At 36.1% G+C, this 21,305-nt stretch overlaps 1 protein-coding gene across 1 annotated transcript in view; it reads left to right on the top strand.

Moving 5' to 3' along the window:
• The first annotated feature begins 7,064 nt into the window (after positions 1-7,064).
• Positions 7,065-21,305, top strand: part of Ano3 (anoctamin 3) — a 319,679-nt gene continuing 305,438 nt past the window's right edge. Inside the window, exon 1 of the mRNA XM_052181396.1 lies at positions 7,065-7,101. Coding sequence (XP_052037356.1) covers positions 7,071-7,101 — 31 coding nt within the window. The 5' untranslated portion in view covers positions 7,065-7,070. The remainder of the gene's footprint in view (positions 7,102-21,305) is intronic.

Raw genomic sequence — 21,305 nt, 5'->3', positions numbered from 1 at the left:
CATTTCATCACCTGGCTTCTGAACAATTTTGAAATAGAATACAAGAGAAATAGGGATGGATATTTAAAGCCAACTTATTTAATTGATGAAAGCTATATGAGGTGAGTTTTAAATATATGACCCAATGATCTTACCTACTTTTCTGTCCTCCTTATGAATCTGATAAAACTGCCTACTTATAGCTAACACACATTCAGAAAACCCAAGGCCATCCACAGTGTATATTACTCATAACATATGTCTGTAGAGAATGGGAAAAAAGCAGAAAGAAAAAAACTGCCAAATTCAACATTCCAAAGTCCTCATTGTTTCAAACTAATTTTTTAAATTCAAATAATGCAGGCTTTCCTCTGAGATAAAGGAAGCCAAAAATATTGTATACATTAAGTTACTCCAAATTAAAACTTAAGAAGCCTAGAGAACTGTGGCTAACAAGCATGTGTTTTGATATTTGACGTGTCTAACACTATTATTAAAAGTAGGTGATATAGTGGCGTTGCTCTAAAGCAATGGTTGTGTAGATTTGGGTTGTATGTAATTTTAAGTCACTGACTCTACTGATTGATGGGCTTTTAATGCGAACTATCATATATAAGTATGAAAATATATGTACTTGACTATCAGGACTAGTGTATACACAGTCATACACACAAACACACACACACACACACACACACACACACACACACACACACACACACACATATATATATATATATATATATATATATATATATATATATAGAGAGAGAGAGAGAGAGAGAGAGAGAGAGAGAGAGAAATAATATGAATTAGTGAATCAGTATCTTGAGGCTGGCAAGAGAGATGGAGGTGCCTCACAGGCATTAAGAATTGGCCTTAGTTGTGTCTTGGGTATTCAGAGCTTCTGGGCTAATTAATATCCACTTATCAGTGAATGCATTCCATGTGTATTCTTTTGTGATTGGGTTACCTCACTTAGGATGATATTTTCCAGTTCCAACCATTTGCTTAAAAATTTCATGAATTCATTGTTTTTAATTGCTGAGTAGTATTCCATTGTGTAAATATACCACATTTTTCTGTATCCATTCCTCCACTGAGGGACATCTGGGTTCTTTCCAGCTTCTGGCTATTATAAATAAGGCTGCAATGAACATAGTGGAGCATGTGTCCTTATTGCAAAGAAGTAAGGAGAGGGCCCTGATCCTGGAAAGGTTTGATCCAGCATTGTAGGGGAGTACCAGGACAGAAAAAAGGGAGGGGTGATTGGAGAATGGGACATATCCCCATTATTATGGGACATATGGGGAGGGGGGAACCAGAAAAGGGGAAAGCATTTGGAATATAAACAAAGAATTTAGAAAAAAAATTAATACTTCAAATAAGTAGGAAAAAAAGAATTGGCCTTAGTAAAGAATACAGTTACCTCGTCTCGTAGCAGTGAGAAGGTGGGTATATCACTTCATATGTGAACAGTTGTGTGGGGACTGGATGTTTCTTCAAAACACTTAAGAGAGACAGGAAGTAAAACCATCAGGTGAGAATGAGATTTGAAGAGGAGGTGTTGAAGGACAGTGTTGAAAAGTTAAGATAAAATTATCCTCTAGGTAAATGAGAGAAAAAATATGTGTGTGGGGGAGGGGTGTGGAATGTGTTTCTTTACTGATCTGCCTTCATTGCATGTTTAATGTCTTCAATATAAATTTTAATTTACTCATTGTTGGTTTTTCTTCTCATACAGTTGTAAATTAGATGCTCAGATGTGAGCAAATATGCAGACACACACACACACACACACACACACACACCTCATGCCTCATAGTTTAAAAGAAGAATTTAATATATTTTGTATATATTTTGATATGCTCTTCAAAATATCATTTGATTAATGCCATATTCACATTATAGTTATAGTTGTGAAGTACTTTTACAAATAAAAGCAACTGATAGTCCAGTACCAAATATCCCTGAAAATGTACATGCAAACAATATCACATGGACTAAACAGTTTACCTTTAAGAATGTGGCTGTATATAAACACACATGCATGTATGCATGTAAAAACAATTGGTGGGGAAAAGGTTGTGATTTTGAAGAACAGTGGAGAAAGACATATTGAGCATTAGGAAGGAAGAAAATGAAGGGAAATGTAAATATGCTAAAGTTTCAAAAATAAAAAAATAGAAATATTTACTCTATAAAGCTATTAAACACTCGTTATGAAAGGTTTAATTGTCAAGTTCTATTCAATTCTAATTACAAACATCATTCTTATAATAACTATTTGTACAGTTTAGAATCCAAACACTTCTTTGTAAACCATAGATGAGTAAAAATAGTGAGGCTATAAATGGTTATTTTACCTTTCTAAAACTTTCTTCTTTGTGTAATAAGTAGTCAGGTCTTAATACATCCAGAGTATAACACTGCTCTATTCATTTCCCTATATTTGTACATCGAGTTATTTCAGAATTTATGTTCAATTTTCAGTATTTCATATAGAATTGCAACAGACAACATTCTCCTTTGATAATTATTTATGTATGTGTTTTATTAAAGAGAGTATAGCAAAGATTTTTTAATTTATATTTTCTGATTTAGTTGATGACTGTTTTCTCTGACAATAATGTAAGATATATTCCATTTCTCTATGTAATCAGCTTTGGCTATTATATGTGTTTTTAGAAATTCTGGTAACTTGTTGGATAAATGTTCTTTTTAACCGTTTATTTAGTAGTAAGTGTTGATACCATTTCTCTTTGCCAATTTAATTGTTTTTATTCTTCTTGTATTAAGATTTATTACTGAGCTTTACAAAACTTCCACACTGATTTATAATTTGAGTTATAGTCTGACAATAAACTCAAGAATGCACTTCTTCTGTCCTATTAAATAAAAAATTCTATAGCTACCTGCTTTGCAGTCGGAGGATGTGTTGATTTATGGGAGCCTTTTCAGTGCACTAACAAGGTCTAGAGTGAAAAAGAGCTACTCTTTTACACAAATCAATCTCATAATAACACAAAAACTTATGAGGTCATCTCATTTTTTCCATACATTGCATGTTCATTTCTATATGATTGCATATAACACACGTTTCTATCATTGAGCAAGCAAAACAGGTCTTTTCTCTCCATATTTCTTCTTTCTTTCTTTCTTTCTTTCTTTCTTTCTTTCTTTCTTTCTTTCTTTCTTTCTTTCTTTCTTTCTTTCTGTCTTTCTTTCTTTCTTTCTTTCTCTCCTTCTTTTTCTTTCTTTTTCTTTCTTTCTCTCCTTTCTTTCTTTTCTTCCTTCTTTCCTTTCTTCCTTCCTTTCTTATTTTTATTAGATATTTTCTTTATTTACATTTCAAATGTTATTCCAGTTCCTTCTTTACCCTATGAAAGCCCCTATTCCATCTGCCTTCCTCCTGATCACCAACCCACCAACTCCTGCTTCCCTTTCCTGTTATTTCCCTATACTGGGGCATTGAACAATCACAGGACCAAGGGCCTCTCTTCTCATTGATGAGCACAGAGTTCTCAATGGATGAGCTAAAGAAAGGACCCAAGGAGGTGAAAGAGCGTGCAGCCCCATCGGAGGAACAACAATATGAGCCAACCAGTACCCCAGAACTCCCAGGGACTAAACCACCAACCAAAGAGTACACATGGAGGGACCCATGGTTCCAGCTGCATATGTAGCAGAGGGTGGCCATTTTTCTTTCTCAAATGAATAAATTCATTCATATTTTATAAATTTTATATTAACTTTCCCATGTATAATCTATTTCATATGAAATTATATTCACATTAATTACTATACTTGTATTTGTATCACATTCCATTTTCATACATATATTTATGTTATGGAGCTATGAACATGTGGGGCAGAGGTTTGATGAAAATAATGCTTTGGTCCAATGATCCAGTTCAGTACATTTTAAATCAAGTACAATCCATTCATTTTTCAGAAATAGAAATTAAGAAAAGGGAAATTCCTTAAGGTTACCCGATGAGACTAGCTGTGACTCACTCGCAGTCTGAACTGACTCATTAGCTCTTTTGGAGACAAAAACAATATCTCACACTGACAGCTTTGACCTTAATCATGAAAAAAACTGTTGTGGGCTAGGCTGTGTATTGTCATCTATAATACGTGACTCAGTCTAGTCTGAAGACCATCATTCAACATGTCAGCAAGTGGATTCAGGCAATATTGAAAAGTTTCAATTTCTTACTCATGCACCCAACCCTCAAGAGACTAGAGGCCTCAGGGAATATAGAGGTCAGGTGGGGTGGGGGGTGGGGACATCCACCTGGAGACAAGGGTTGGGGAGGAGGTATAGGATGTAGAACAGTTGGGGGAAGAATAAAACATGGAGTGTAAAACATAAATTTTTTTTAAATTTTCTTATTAGGTATATTCTTTATTTACACTTCAAATGTTGTCCCCTTTCCTGGTTCCCCCATTCCCCCCCAAAATCCCATAAGCCATTTCCCCTTCACCAGTCAACCCTCCCACACTTCCCTGTCATGGTATTCCTCTACACTACAGCATCAAGTCTTTCCAGGATCAAGGGCCTCTCCTCCCTTTAGTGTCTAACAAGACCATTCTCTGTTGCTGATGTGTCTGGAGCCATGGGTAACTCCATGTGTACTATTTGGTTGATGGTTTTGTCCCTGGGAGCTCTGGGAGTACTCAGTGACTCATACTGTTGTTCCTTCTGTGAAGCTGTAAACCCCCTCAGCTCCTTGGGTCTTTTCTCTAGCTCCCACATTGGACATCCTGTGCTCACTTCAATGGCTGGCTCAGAGAGTCCACCTCTGTATTTATCAATCTCTAGGAGAGCCTCCCAGGTGATAGCTATATCTGGATCCTGGTCAGCCAGCATTTGTGGGCATCCACAATAGTGTCTGGGTTTTCTAACTGTATATAGGATACATCCCTGGGAGAGGTAGTCTCTGGGTGGTCTTTCCTTCAGACTCTGCTCAACTTTTGTCTTTGTACCTCCTTCTATGGGTATTTTTTGTTCCCTTTCTGCAAAGGACCCAAGGATCCATACTTTATTCTTCCTATTTCTTGGGTATCATTTGATATGTAAATTGTGTCTTGTGTATTCCAAGCTTCTAGGCTAATATCCACTTATCAGTAGTGCACACCATGAGTGTTCTTTTGTGATTGGTTACCTCACTCAGGATGATATTCTCCAGTTCCATTCATTTGTCTAAGAATTTCATGAATTCATTGTTTTTAATGGCTGAATAGTACTCCATTATGTATAAATACCACATTTTCTGTATCCATTCCTCCATTGAGGGACATCCAGGTTCTTTCCAGCTTCTGGCTATTATAAATAGGACTGCTATGAACATAGTGGAGCATGTGTCCTTATTACATGCTGGAGAATCCTCTGGGTATATGCCCAGGAGTGGTATAGCAGGATCTTCTGGAAGTGAGGTGCCCAGTTTTCTGAGGAACTGCCAAACTGATTTCCAGAGTGGTTGTACCAGTTTGCAATCCCACCAGCAGTGGAGGAGTGTTACTCATTCTCTACAACCTCTCCAGCACCTGCTGTCTCCTGAGTTTTTTATCTTAGCCATTCTACCTGTGTGAGGTAAAATCTCAGGGTTGTTTTGATTTGCATTCCCCTGATTTGAATGATTGAACATTTCTTTAGGTGCTTCTCAGCCATTCAGTATTCCTCAGGTGAAAATTCTTTGTTTAGCTCTGTTACCCATTTTTAATAGCGTTATTTGGTTTTCTGGAGTCTAACTTGTTGAGTTCTTTGTATATATTGAATATTAGCCTTCTGTTAGATGTTGGGTTGGTAAAGATCTTTTCCCAATTTGTTGGTTGCTGTTTTGTCCTGTTGACAGTGTCCTTTGCCTTACAGAAACTTTGTAATTTTATGAGGTCCCATTTTGTCAATTCTTGTTCTTAGGGAGTAGGCTATTGGTGTTCTGTTTAGAAAACTTTCCCCTGTGCCCATGTGTTTAAAGCTCTTCCCCAGTTTCCTTTAATTTTTGAAAAAAACAAATTAGTTTTTTTTATTGTTTATTTGACAATGTAGGTCCTAAATAAAACAACTATACTAAATAGATTTTGTACAGAAAAAAAAGAAAAAAGAAAAGTTTCAATTTCTCAGTTAACATGTTTTATTACTGATTTTCCCTCCCTTGCAATGTTTGGAGTGTATGCAGTGCCTCCAGTGAAAACAGACTTGATAAAAGACTCAATACCATATTTACATAATTTTAACTCGGCCTCTCATACTTGCATCATTTTGCTGAACTGAATTATATACCAACATGGAAAACTCTCCTAAAATCCATGCCTGCCAGGCGGTGGTGGCACATGTCTGTAATCCCAGCACTCTGGGAGGCAAAGGCAGTCAGATTTCTGAGTTTGAGGCCAGCCTGGTCTATAAAGTGAGTTTCAGGACAGCCAAGGCTACACAGAGAAACCATGTCTCGGGAAAAAAATAAAAAAATACCTATGACTATCATTAAATATCAATTTAACTTAAATTGACTTTGAAAAGTTACTTAGAGCTGTCTTTTAAAGTGTAGATTTTGCTGACATTGTGGCCAAACAGGATATTTTAGTGTGGTTGAGTGAATCAGAAGAAACTGGAGTTAAAGAAGCACAGGTTACAAAATTTTGATGGTTTAATTAGGCTGTGAAAAGGAGCATTTAAGCACGGAAAATAGTACAGCTTTCAAGATTGGGTGTGCAGGATACAAAAAGAGCATCTTACTCACACTGGGAGAATATAATTGGAAAATCTGGCCACCCTATGCTTTCTCAAAGATGACAGCTAAATCAGCTTACATAACAGCAAAAGAGAACGTACCCACCTGCTTAGTTTTTAATGCAATTTACTGAAAGTTGTGTCTTCCTACACACTTCTTCAGAGTGACTTCAACCCATTCCAGATAGTAGTTTTATTACAACCCCAGTAAATAGAAAAGCATTTTTTTTCTTGGCTTGGTAATTTTCTGTTCTTTCTGGTCTAATGAATTTGGGAGAAATTTTATCTTGTTCTTTTGTTCCCTCTCACAGATGTGCAAAAGTTGTATTCATCTTGTCATGGGCTTGAGAGGAGTATGTGGGCAGCCCAAAGCGAATACAATGAAGGTAAGATTTGGGGTTGAAGTTGTAGGCGCTGCTACCAACTCAGAACTCCAGTATAATGTGGTAGTAATGTGAGAACTTTCATTCAGTATGAAATTCTGAAACTGCTGCCTGTGCTCTGTTCTAATTGCTTCCTGACCCTAACTGCCCTTGGTGGTTGGAAGTGAGATGGGACAGAGTCAAGGACACAGACTCTGAGCAGGTGAGAAACACCGCAGCAAACTCATCTGAACTGCTGTGAGTTCCTTCTTTTTTTAATAGAGTATCTTCTTCATTTACATTGCCAATGGTAAAACCTTTCCCACTTTTCCCTCTCCCAAAAGACCCCTCCCCAAAGATTCCCAACCTCTCCTCCCACCCCTTGCCTCCATGTATATGTCCCACTCCCCCCCCCCGCCACCCACTCTCTGTCTGTTTCCTTTTGTTGGGGCCTCTATTGAGCCTTTACCTGACCAAAGACCACTCCTCCCAATGATGCCCATCAAGGCATTCCTCTGCCACATTTTTGGCTGGAACAATGTATACCCCTTGGTTGGTGGTTCCAATACCCTTCACCCATGCCCCATTGGTCCCAAGAAAATATCTCTTCTAAACAGCAGTTTCTGATTGGCTGGCATTACCTGCACCAGTGATCTTTGGTGTAGACATTCATCAATTAGGTCATCCTGCAGTAGAGGTGACTGCAACATTCCTGCTACATAAAACAACATTATTTTCATTATATATGTATATAGATATATATACCTATATATAACTCTAGAGCTTATAGGGTAGTTTGCAAAACAAATTCACACTTGCTGTTAATTATTTCAAACTAAGCCTAAAAATAATTTTCTGAAATTATAATCTTTAATGCAAGATCTAATACATATATCATTGGTATATTCATTATTTGATTACCACAACTCTATGGTAATCAATAATCAGCAAAGAATACTATGTAAATCATGTGATAGGTATGTGTTTATAGACTAATTACAAGATAATGTAAATTATAAAAGGTCCTGGTGTAATTTATATGCATGACTGCATAGTATCTATATATAAAAGATCCAATTTCCCCAAGAAATATTTGAAAATTAACTATAAAGAAATCCATGGAAATTAAAATAATATTAATTAAAAGCATATGTAATACTCACAACTTTTTAATGAGGAAGTCCAGGCCTACAAGTTAACAAAATTATTGATTATTATTAAAACTAAAGACTAAGTAATTCAAATGTTAGAACTGAGGAGCCTGAAGAGGTGGTTAAAGCACTTGTTGCTCTTCCAAAGGACTCAGGTTCAATAAGCAGCAGCCAGATGGTGGCTCACAAGCATCCGTAACTATAGTTCTGGAGGATCGAATGCCTGTTCACATACGTGCATGCAGGCAAAATCCCATGTACATAAAAGAAAATAATAAATCTTTTATTTTTAAAGTAATATAGTTCAAGAGAAAAAAAGCAGAAGGGTAAGCACTGACAAATACTGTCAGTAAAATATTTCACAGATGTATATACTCTAATCTAAGAATACCCACTGTTTAAACAGCAAACCGAGATAGGTACATATGACAATAATAGTCAAATGTCAGCCGGATTTCAAGTCACATGGATAACTTAATTAGTCTTGATTTTTTTTTGTCAAAAGTTTGTCTGTCTTTTTGTCCATCTGTCTTTCTGTCTGTTGAGAAATATTCATAGCCCTATTTACCCTGGAACTCTCTCTTGTGGACCAGGACTGACCTCATACTCAGAGCTCTGACTGCCTTTGCCTCCTGAATCCTGTGATTAATGGCATACATTACCTCTGCCCAGAAATCAAAGACTTTAGATGATATATTCCCAGTGCATCAGTGTATATCCTATAATGTGTGTGTTTGGGCAATATATGTGTTCGGTACAAAGTATGACTTCTAGTACCCCCGAGGTTCTATTTTTCTTGTCATAAAATGACTTTATCAGTAATTTGCTCATATTAATAACAAATCTTGTAAACTTGGTTATTAGTTCTCTACTTTTATAAAAATGCCTGTTTTCCTGAAATCAAATATTTCAGTCTATAGTTTAGAATCAATGCCTTATCATATATGAGATAAAAAGCCACCTTGAAATGCCTCTCTGTAACTACTATACTAGGTTTTGTGAGGTGTATTTTTTTTCTGTACAATTTTGGGGATGAGGAGGTGATAGTGTAGATTAACAGTTATGAACTCCAGGAAGACCTGAATCATCTGATCTTGACTCAATTAGCAGCATGCTGGGCTTACATGGATGGATCAACATGAACAAATTTGATTTTCTTCTTTAAAATATTTTATCACTCATTATTTTTCCCCTAAGTAGCTTTCCTTTAGTAAGAAGTGTATACATTTTGTCAGATGCAGAACTGATGGATTATGAGTGGAAATTACAAGGTAGAAATGGTGATGTGGTATAAAGAATTATACAAGTAAAAACAGACCTTTGAATAATCTCAAGATAATAATAATATTAGCAATGTCCCACATTAATTACTTGTGTGTATCAAACATTGTTTTGGATTCTCTCTAAAGCCCTTTGTATATATTCATTGAATCCTCCTCACAAACATATGAGGCTTATATTGATAATACACTTTTCTTTGTATGAATAGGACCAGATATGAGAAATAAATTACCCATGTTCTAGCTATTGTGAGGTATCCAGTAGTGAAGACTGTTAAAACATGAGAATGTGCCAATAGGAAGTCTTTATTAGATGGACAATGACTAAACTGATAGCACAGAGCATTTTTCAGGGTGAGATTTTAAACACAAAAAATATCCCATGTTCTTGGCTGACATACTTCAGTTAATAAGAACAGTTAGCCACAAGTAGAATTACAGAAGCCAAAAGAGCAAGAATGGTACATTTAAAGATTTATTCAGAACTGTAAACATTGATCAATTGGGTCTGTGCTTTTTTGGCCAGTGGTGCTGATTACTTGCTAAGTTTTACTGTCTGAATGGTACTTCTATCATGGAGTCAGTGATAAGATCTGGGGGCTACTTAGGTTTAGGTCCCTGTTACATAGCCACTTCCATACTTACAGGAGCCCATTCCTTCTCCTGAAGAGATAAACTATTGGAGATGTATAGTGTTGGAATGATACGTTGATATTTGTGATATATAAAATCACTACAAAACTTTTGTTTTGTTTCAAAACAAAAATTGAAATTATTAGAATGGTTTCTTTCATCAGAGGCTTAAAGTTCTTGCCATATAGACCCTTCACTTGCTTCATCAGGGTCACACCTAGGTATGAAATATTATTTGGGACTGTTGTGAAGGGTATCATTTCCCTAATTTCTTTCTCATCTTGGTTATCCTTTGAGTAGAGAAAGGCTACTGATTTGCTTGAGTTAATTTTATATGCAGCTACTTTGCTTAAGTAGTTTATCAGCTTTAGGAGTTCTCTGGTGTAAGTCTTGGGGTCGCTTACATATACTATCATATCATCTGCAAATAGTGATAGTTTGACTTCTTCCTTTCCAATTTGTATACCTTTGACCTCTTTTTGCTGCCTGATTGCTCTGGCTAGGACTTCAAGTACTATATTGAATAGATAAGGAGAGAGGGGGCAGCCTTGTCTAGTCCCTGATTTTAGTGGGATTGCCTCAAGTTTCTCTCTTTTTAGTTTGATGTTGGCTATCGGTTTGCAGTATATTGCTTTTACTATGTTTAGGTATGGGCCTTGGATTCCTGATATCTCCAAGACTTTTATCATGAAGGGATGCTGAATTTTGTCAAAAGCCTTTTCAGCATCTAATGAAATGACCATGTGGTTTTTTTTTCCTTTATTTTTTTTCTCTTTTTTCTTTTTTTCTTAGACATATTCTTTCTTTTATTCGATATATTTTTATTAACATTTCAAATGATTTCTCCTTTTCTGCCCCCCCACTCCCCAAAAGTCCCATAAGCCCCCTTCCCTCCCCCTGTTCTCCCACCCACCCCTTCCCACTTCCCTGTTCTGGTTTTGCCCTATACTGCTGCACTGAGTCTTTCCAGAACAAGGGGTCACTCCTCCATTCTTCTTGTACCTCATTTGATGTGTGGATTATGTTTTGGGTATTCCAGTTTTCTGGGTTAATATCCACTTATCAGTGAGTGCATACCATAATTGATCTTTTCAGACTGTGTTACCTTACTTAGTATGATGTTCTCCAGCTCCATCCATTTGCCTAAGAATTTCATGAATTCATTATTTCTAATGGCTGAATAGTACTCCATTGTGCATATATACCACATTTTTGCATCCATTCTTCTGTTGAGGGATACCTGGGTTCTTTCCAGCTTCTGGCTATTATAAATAGGGATGTTATGAATATAGTGGAGCATATAACCTTATTACATGCTGGGGAATCCTCTGGGTATATGCCCAGAAGTGGTATAGCAGGATCTTTCGGAAGTGACATGCCCAGTTTTCTGAGAAAATGCCAGACTGATTTCCAGAGTGGTTGTACCAATTTGCGACCTGACCAGTGGTGGAGGACTGTTCCTCTTTCTCCACACCCTCTCCAACACCTGCTGTCTCCTGAATTTTTAATCTTAGCCATTCTGACTGGTGTAAGGTGAAATCTCAGGGTTGTTTTGGTTTGCATTTCCCTAATGACTAATGAAGTTGAGCATTTTTTAAGATGCTTCTCTGCCATCCGATGTTCTTCAGGTGAAAATTCTTTGTTTAACTCTGTACCCCCATTTTTAATAGGGTTATTTGGTTTTCTGGGGTCTAACTTCTTGAGTTCTTTGTATATATTGGATATTAGTCTTCCATCTGATGTAGGGTTGGTAAAGATCTTTCCCAATTTGTTAATTGTCGATGGTGTCCTTTGCCTTACAGAAGCTTTGTAATTTTATGAGATCCCATTTGTCAATTCTTGATCTTAGAGCATATGCGATTGGTGATCTGTTCAGAAACTTTCCCCCTGTACCGATGTCCTCAAGGGTCTTCCCCAGTTTCTTTTCTATTAGCTTCAGAGTGTCTGGTTTTATGTGTAGGTCCTTGATCCATTTGGAGTTTAGCTTAGTACAAGGAGACAAGGATGGACCAATTCACATTCTTCTGCATGCTGACCTCCAGTTGAACCAACACCATTTGTTGAACAGGCTATCTTTTTTACATTGGATGTTTTCAGCCTCTTTGTCGACGATCAAGTGGCCATAGGTGTGTGGGTTCATTTCTCGATCTTCAATCCTGTTCCAGTGATCTGCCTGCCTGTCACTGTACTAATACCATGCAGTTTTTAACACTATTGCTCTGTAGTATTGTTTGAGGTCAGGGATACTGATTCCCCCAGAATTTCTTTTGTTGTTGAAAATAGTTTTAGTTTCAATAGTTGCAGTTGAAAATATCCTGGGTTTTTTGCTATTACAGATGAATTTGAGAATTGCTCTTTCTAACTCTATGAAAAATAGAGTTGGGATTTTGATGGGTATTGCGTTGAATTTGTATATTGCTTTTGGCAAAATGGCTATTTTAACTTCATTAATCCTGCCGATCCATGAGCATGGGAGGTTTTTCCATTTTTTGAGGTCTTCTTCCATTTCCTTCTTCAGAGTCTTGAAGTTATTGTCATACAGATCTTTCACATGTTTAGTAAGATTCACCCCAAGGTACTGTATACTGTTTGTGGCTATAGTGAAGGGTGTCATTTCCCTAATTTCTTTCTCAGCCTGCTTATCCTTAGAGTATAGGAAGGCTACTGATTTGCCTGAGTTGATTTTATAACCTGTCACTTTGCTGAAGTTGTTTATCAGCTGTAGGAGTTCTCTAGTAGAGTTTTTTTGGGTCGCTTAGGTAGACTATCATATCATCTGCAAATAATGATAGTTTGACTTCTTCCTTTCCAATTTGTATCCCTTTGACCTCCTTATGATGTCTAATTGCCTGAGCTAGTACCTCAAGTACAATATTGAAAAAATAAAGAGAAAGGGGGCAGCCCTGTCTAGTCCCTGATTTTAGTGGGATTGCTTCAAGTTTCTCTCCATTTAGTTTGATGCTGGCTACTGGTTTGCTGTATATTGCTTTTACTATGTTTAGGTATGGGCCTTGAATTCCTGTTCTTTCATTGACGGATTTCCATATATTCCGAACAATCCCTGCATCCCTGGGATGAAGGCTACCTGATCATGGTGAATTATAGTTCTGATGCATTCTTGTATTCGATTGGCCAGGATTTTGTTCAGTATTTTTGCAACAATGTTCAAGAGGAAGATTGATCTGAAGTTCTCCTTCCATGTTTGTTCTTTGTTATTTTGCCTTATACCTATGCAAGAAAAATTGTATTTACAATACAGGTCAGTAGCCACCTGTATGCTTATGAGTGAATTACTAAGAGGAAGAAACACAACTTACTAATGACAATTGTTTTTTAATTTGAAAATGTCCAATATTTATAGAAAATATGTGAATGTAGTTGATGGAAGAACATATATTGACTCTCAATTGGTACTGACTGTCTTCATGTCTTAACTGAACTCAGGTAAGTACCTTCTCAATAACATAGACACTCTGAGAGTCTGATCTAAATGTACTCTTGATTTATTGAGAGCCTCTTCTTAAGTTTAAAACACCTGTTATCATTCTAAATATTGTAAATAATAAGAAAATAATACACTTTTCTTCTGTCTTCTCAGTTAATTCTAGTTTGAATGAGTCATAAACTCTTTCCATTAGTTTATTTTTAAGATTGCGCAATTAATCATACACTCTTTTGGTGGATATAATATATATTACCATACTAGTACTCTACATGCCACAATCAAACAAGGTTAATTAGCACTACCATTTCTTTACATGTTTCTATCTCCATTGTATTTTGAGGCTTTTAGTTCTTCTACTACTTTAAAAAATATGGAATGGCCTGTTGTGAATTATAGTTACCTTGCTGTGTTGCAGAACACTAGGACTCATGATTCTGTGCTGTAATTCATAATTCTTGGTAGTGTAATTTAAATTTCATAGTTCCAAAGTTGTTTTTTGTATTTGCCATGTTGCTCCTAGAAAAGAGCCTAGAAAAGTTCAATAGTTGTGCCAGCTATTTCATTTTTTAAACAAAAGACAGAAATAAACCTTCATAAAATATATTTAAAGAAATAATCATATATCCTTTTGGGTAATATTCACATGACTGCTTATTGAGCTATGACTACAAACTGGTCATATAAAAGGCCTTCATTTTATAATGTGAAGTTTTTTGATTGACAATATACATGTAGAAACCTTAGTTTTGAAGATTCTAGTTATGAAATGTTTATTATATAACCTATTCCTCCTCTTCCTTAATTTTCTCATTACAAATTGGAATAAATACAGTGACCCTAATATCAGGACTGAAGTAGATCCTTTGTGTACTAATGTTTTGTTAGTTTTCATTATATTTACTATTATGATATTTATTTTTATGTCATAGATTCCAATGTTCATATGTTCAAAGCAGATTGTTTGGCTATAGCCCCATAGCCAGTCAATCCATTTTGTGAGAATGTGAGGTCCTAACATAATCAAGGCCATGTCAAGAAACCTAGCTTTAGACCCAGACAGAAACACCAAACCCTTCCCTGCTAGTCTGAGTTTGGATTTAATTATATACACAGAAAATATTCACTATAACTTTCCCCTATGGAAATCTTCAGTCTAAAGACTATTCCCACAAAGACTGCTTCTATAGATAATAGCTAATACCATAAACCTGGTTTCCTTTTTTATCTACATGTAATAACTCCATCTCTTTTTAAGTTGTAGGCAATAACCCTGTCTTTGTGTCCAACCATATATAATACACACACTGAACTTCCAAAGTTGCTCTCTGTCTTTCTCTGTCTCTGTTACTCTCTGTCTCTGTCTCTGTCTCTGTCTCTGTCTCTGTCTCTCTGTCTCTCTGCCTCTGTCTCTGTCTCTGTCTCTGTCTCTGTCTCTCTCTCTCTCTGTATGTGTGTGTGTGTGTGTGTGTGTGTGTGTGTGTGTGTGTAATTTCATTATTCCTTCAGTGTCCCCAGTCAGGTCAAAGTCCCTACAGCCATGCTGTATATCTGTCACAACCTAGAATAACCCAGGAAGCGATTATTAATGAAGGATACCTTAGGTCATGTTGGCCTGTGAGCATTCCTGATAAGTTTTTTCTCAGTTTGGGGATAGAATATTAGAAGGTAACCCACGATTGTGCATAGTATCATTTTATGTCTGCCTCCTGGATTGTGTAAGAGTAGAGATGCCAGCTGAGCAATAAGGAAGCATGCTTTTACTGTCTCTCTGCTTTGCTATGATGAGCTACTTTGAACTCCTTTATTGACTCCTCACAATCATGAACTGTAACCTGCTATTGCAAGTAAAATAGAAACTTTCTTTTAAAAAAAAATGACTGTCTACAATACCATGCAGAAATGTAAGAAAGTTTCCTGTTTCAATGGAAAGAGAACATAGCATTCCATCTCTTTATTCTTTGGCTCTTTCTCAGTCTTCATCCATACTACTTTTGTCATTTTCCAAAGCTCATATCTTGAATCTCCAAGGCTCATTTGTACTGGCCCTCCCTCTCTGAGATCCAAGGCTTCAGGGCCCATAGGAAATGACTTAGTATTAAATTTTTTCAAAAGTTTACATAATCACTTCATTTAACATCCATTTTAACAGTAAGTCTTCAGTGACAACAAAAGTCAAAAAATACATAAAGATTATATTATCTAATTTATCTTCCATGCCAAAATATCAAGTGACATAAATACATAACCACTACCAGTATTTGTCTCCTTATGCACTTCCTCCTCCGCTTCTCCCTCCTCCCTCCTCTATCACTTACGTTGCCTGTTCTATTTCTTCTTGCTCTTCAGTGTGGTATAGCTGCTTGGACTTTAGAACTAGTCATTACTTGAGCTAACATTAAAAGTTTCATAAATACATATTATTCTCCCTATACTTTACGGGTAATACTTGTTCCTTTTCTGTAAGTCCTGTGCAAGCCTGTAACCATGTTACTGGAAAAAAACAGAAAGTTATAGACTGTCATACTTCCATTGGCTTCCAGAATATTCATTAATTGCAATAAATTAGAAATTCGTCTAATTAGCAATAAATCTGTAAATGTTCATGTGTTATCTGTTATTTCCCGCATTGTTATCTCTCCTTCCATAAAGATCAAATTCACTATGGCAGCCCAAACTCCAGCTTGTTTATAGATTCCATTATTTTAACCACTAAATACTTTAACTACTGAAACTTCTCTTTAAGTCCTCCCTTCAGGTTTCCAGACAGTTATCAACCTGAAGCATACACTATCCACTCCTTTCAAAGAGAATTCCTGATATCACAAATAATAATAATAATTAAAAAAAACAGTCAACCATCACTTAACTTGAGAAAAAGTTTGATGAGCTGGAGACAGTATGCCAAGAAGATATTGGCCATCAGTTCCAAGTGACCTCTTATGATTATTTTAACAGAAAGTCTCACTTTTACAAAAGAAGCTAAAAGATTTGACTATTATCAAATCTTTTAACAACAACAACAAAAACATTGATAGACCTGACATGATCAAGCAACTCCAAGCTAAGATTTGTATCAACTGTATGAGTCTGCTGTATGGACTTGATATTCTTGACTGTTGTTGCTGCCAACAGCGACAGGTGAACCAGATACCTGGAAAAGAACCCCAGGAAATTATGGGAAGGCAGCAAAAAGAGAATTGTGTCAAGACAATGTTTTGCTGATCAAAACTGAGTTTTAATGAATGTTAGTCAATATATTAGTTTTGGAAGACCCCTCCTCCAAGACTTCAAGGTGAGGTCCGAGAACTTGCTGCCTCCATTCTCAGCAGGTCTGATCTCAGCAGACTGTCATTAGCCATTCTTCACAGTTTTACTACATTGTCTATCTTCTCACTCAGAGAGAGTATATAAACAGGCCTGAACTGAGAACAAATTTATTCCCTGCTATTCATAAATAGAGTATACATTTCAGCATGAACTCTAGATAGAGATACCATAGTTCTCCAGGAACTGAGAATAATTATTGATAGTGACCCCCTTCATACTAAGGGGATACTAAGCTCAATAGCAAGAAATATATAGGTTTAGTATTAGTAAAACATAAATTGTAAAAAGTAAGTAAAAATAAGTTATGTGGCCACACTTGTGCTAGGTAATACCTGTCTTGGCCATTGACAAAGAAATTTATCAGTGTGTGGTTGTATAAACAACAGTGAGATGCTGTATGAAATACTCTAGTCAGTCTCAGGGCAGAATAGCTGACTTCAAAATTGGAACTATTTCAGTAATTAAATACCATTTTAAGCTTCAAAGATCTAATTTTACTGATACTGAGACAAAGTTTGAGATAAATAAGTTCTAATGACATGAATACTCTTGAAAGTCATGGCATAAGATTTCCTGAGATGCTTTAAGGTCAAGACTGCCTATGTTCTCAGCTGAATCTGTGTTTGGCAACCAGAGACTAAGCATTATCCTATATATAACCACACCAAAGGTGCAATTTAGTGACACATCTCTTAGGAGAAATAGAAAACTTAGCACATGATTAATCCTTAAGGAGACATGACTAACTGGCATAAAGGAATCAGAGAGCAACCCATGGTTTGATTTAATTAAGTGTTAACTTTCCTAGTGAGGATAAAGACATTCAGAAGACATCTTGTGTGGGCTAGTGTATTCAGACAAAGAAGGGCCTTGGGGAACTTGACTAGTGAGCAGCAGGTGGAGAATAATCTAAAAGATCTTTTGTATATAAAATGTGATACACAGATGGGACTGAAAGTAAGAAAAGGAAAGGGAAAAATGATATATTTTAATTTTCAAAATAAATCTTTTTAGACAAGGAAAAGGACAAAGGTGACATTTTGTCTATTTAATATATATTGCATATACATAGATATGAATATATAATCTATATATATATATGTATAATGTATGTACATATGTATGTATATTCAAATCAAGTATCTTACTGAAAAATAGAATTGTATCTGGTTAATAAATCATTAGACTAGATGATGAGATGCTTTTTATGTTCAGATTAGTTTCATACATATATATGCATAGTTTTACAGAAGTTATAATAATGCAAATTTTTTGCATGTTAAGTCATTTCTTTTTTCATTTTTTCTTTTCCTCTCCATATCTTTTCTCTGCAGTCATATTTATATACCCATTAAATAGTGTGCAACAACATATATGTTCTCATTTGAATAATTTGATAAATATCATGATATAATAAATATAGGATAATTCACCCTATATAGGGGCATTATTATTTTCAATGTTTTGTAACCACAATAAATGATGTAACAGACAGCTGGCATATAAGTCATTATTTGTTGGCTGTTTTCTTTGTATAATAAATTCTTCCAGGACATTCTTGGTTAAAGCAGACACTTTCAGTTCAGTTCCAATTAAGGCATAAAGAATACATTCCTTAATATCTATAAAACAATAAATACCATGGCTTTTTTCTACTTTGTTACTAATTAGAATTCTTGAAAACCAACTTTTATTTTATTGTATGTTTTTATAACTAATAGGGATATGTTTTTATTTATTGAAGATCATTTTCTTTGGATATATTAGTCTAAGAATGTAATTTATATACCTTTTATGGCTTTTGTTTTAATTATTACTGATTTTCTTTCCTGTCTTCTTGTTCCTTTCTTCTCAATTGAGGAAACAGAATGGGAAATACTCAAAGCATTATGGAGGATAGGATTTATTATATAAATAAGAATTCTTCCAGTTGTGAGATTATGGGAGAAAAGGCTTCTCAAAGAGAACTCTGGAAGCCCAGAGAAAGGTCACATGAAGCCCTTGTGAAACACAGGTATATCATATCTTTCCAGGGACTAGGAATGGAATCCTGATAGATTAGTGACAGAACAGTCATCAGAAAGGATGTGAGTTCTTCATATAGGGCTGCAGATTCAGAGAAACAGGAGCTAGACAAGTCAGAGAATAAAAGGAAAAGGCAAATTCTGTCTGCAGCCCTGCCATTCATTACCCCTAAGCATGGTGACCTCTGTACTGTGGAGGCTTCTTTGTCCCTTCTGCCTTTTCAAGTTAAAACCATACATGGAAGGATGTTCTAGAAAACACAGTTGGCTACAGGTGGAACTCTATTCTCCAGGTCACTGCTGACAGTGTGGTCCGTAAGCTATTAAAAAAGAAAGAACATGTAGAGGAATGAGCACAGACCAATAGTCACAAACTACATCCATAGTTGTTTCAGATCATATGTTTCATAAACATCATGTGAAGCAATCTTTCACTTTGAGTGTTTACTTTTGTGTATTATTTAAATGTTTAGAGGGCTATGTCACTCATTATCTTTGCTATTATTGCCATTTGATGATCTAGTATGTTGATTTTTTTGTATTGAAAATTGCATGGCTTGGTACTTAAAACATGTGATGTGATGTTATATCTCACTGGTGAATTACATCTGTTTTTCCTTAATTTTTGACAATGTACAATATTTTCATCCTATGGGAGGCAACGAGAATATTCAACAACAATAATTCAAGAGCAGTTCAAGGTTAGGTATTAGGAGCTATGATTATCTTATGGCATGGGTAAAGAAAGCACTGTATGGCCAGAAACAGATGGCTAAATGTATCATCATTTTTGCAAGGCTGTACTTGTAGCTTCTATGATCAAGGAGGACATATATCCATTGCTCACAGGTAAGGTAGCCAACCTTTGGTAACCAGGTCCTTAAGTTTCCCTATGGGCTGCTGGACTGGGTGTCTGGCTTGAATTAGGTACCCAAACACCAGTGATAAACAAAGAGCTATATACTCTGATCCAAAGCTCTGTTCTTAAACCAGCTGCTTGTTCCTTCTTTTCAGCTTTATCATTTCTCTAATGAAGAAGAAAACTGTGTTGACAGTCTGTGTTTTGGCAGTCAATTTTATTGTTGTTGAATAAGTTTGGAAGATGGTATCAGAGACTACATTAGTCACTGGATTTAGAATCTGAAAAATCTCAATATTCTAATCATGATAGTCAGAAAATTTTATGAATTCCCCATTATCTGCTTTGGGTTTTATAAACATAAAGCCCTGCACATTTTAGTGTACTGCATCTGCTCAGTCTCTTCTTTACAGAAGGAAGTGACACAGAAGCTTGTTTCAGCCAGAAAAGGGCATGGATAGGGAGGAAAAGATACCATGCTGGAGTGTGGGTCTCTAGCCTCTTTTATGTAGGAAGGAATTTTGTCCTGTAGGCTCAGTATTAGTGTTCTAGGCCAACAATGATAACAGAGCTGAGTCACTGTTACATAACTGGAAAAGCTTAACACTGTCCTTCGAAGAGTTTAGAGAGCCTGCACACAGAAGATGTCTGACTATTGCCCAGCAGTCGAATAGAAACCATCTAAGAGTTGAATCATAGCATGATTGATATTTCTGCCAGAGGGCCAGGTTTCCTCAATTTTCAATTTGCATCAGACCAAACTGTGCTGCACAAAACTACCTAACCCTAGGCTAGAAAAGGGGAAATCATTTGAAATGTAAATAAATTATATCGAATAAAAAAATAAAAAAAAATGCACAAGAACAAACAAACAAACAAAAAAAAAGGGTTGGAGAACAAAGCACCCATAGAATTCCAAGATGCATTCAAACTGAGGGTTGTGAAGGTTTGAAGCTCTGTTTGAACAGAGAGGGCAAAGGTGTCCCTTTAAGAGAATGTGTATTATATCACGTTATGTAAAGGAGAGAAAATAAAAATTTTGGCTCTTAAGTATGTCCATTCTTGCATGTTTCATGTGACACGTTTTATTTGTGTATGATGCAAATAGAAATTCAGCTCATATAATCTTGCTGAGTTCATGGTTTATGGTTTGTTAAACAATAAACATGTATAAATTAGAGGGGGAACAACTTTTTCACTTTATTCTCTTTCATTCCTTGGCTCACAGCTTCCCCAGGCCTTCAGAATTACTGTCATCATGACTCTTGAAACTCAGATATCAATTGAGCCAACAGAAGTTAGATGCCCCTCACCTGAGGCCATCTTCCCAGTCTTCTCATCTTCCCTAAAACTCCTGAAAATGCCATGGACCCTGACTGCCCTGATCTTAAGTTCTGGCACTAATACCTCCTATGATCATTAGCTGAGGTGGCTCTGAGATCTGCCAGTTCTTATACTCTATCTTCAATTTTCTAGGTTTTTCCCCATTATAATAACATTCCATTCTTT

Source organism: Apodemus sylvaticus, chromosome 5, assembly GCF_947179515.1.
Source record: "Apodemus sylvaticus chromosome 5, mApoSyl1.1, whole genome shotgun sequence".
NCBI lineage: Eukaryota > Metazoa > Chordata > Mammalia > Rodentia > Muridae > Apodemus > Apodemus sylvaticus.
Note: the sequence above shows the minus strand (reverse complement) of the source record. Positions and strands in the feature narration are given on the sequence as shown.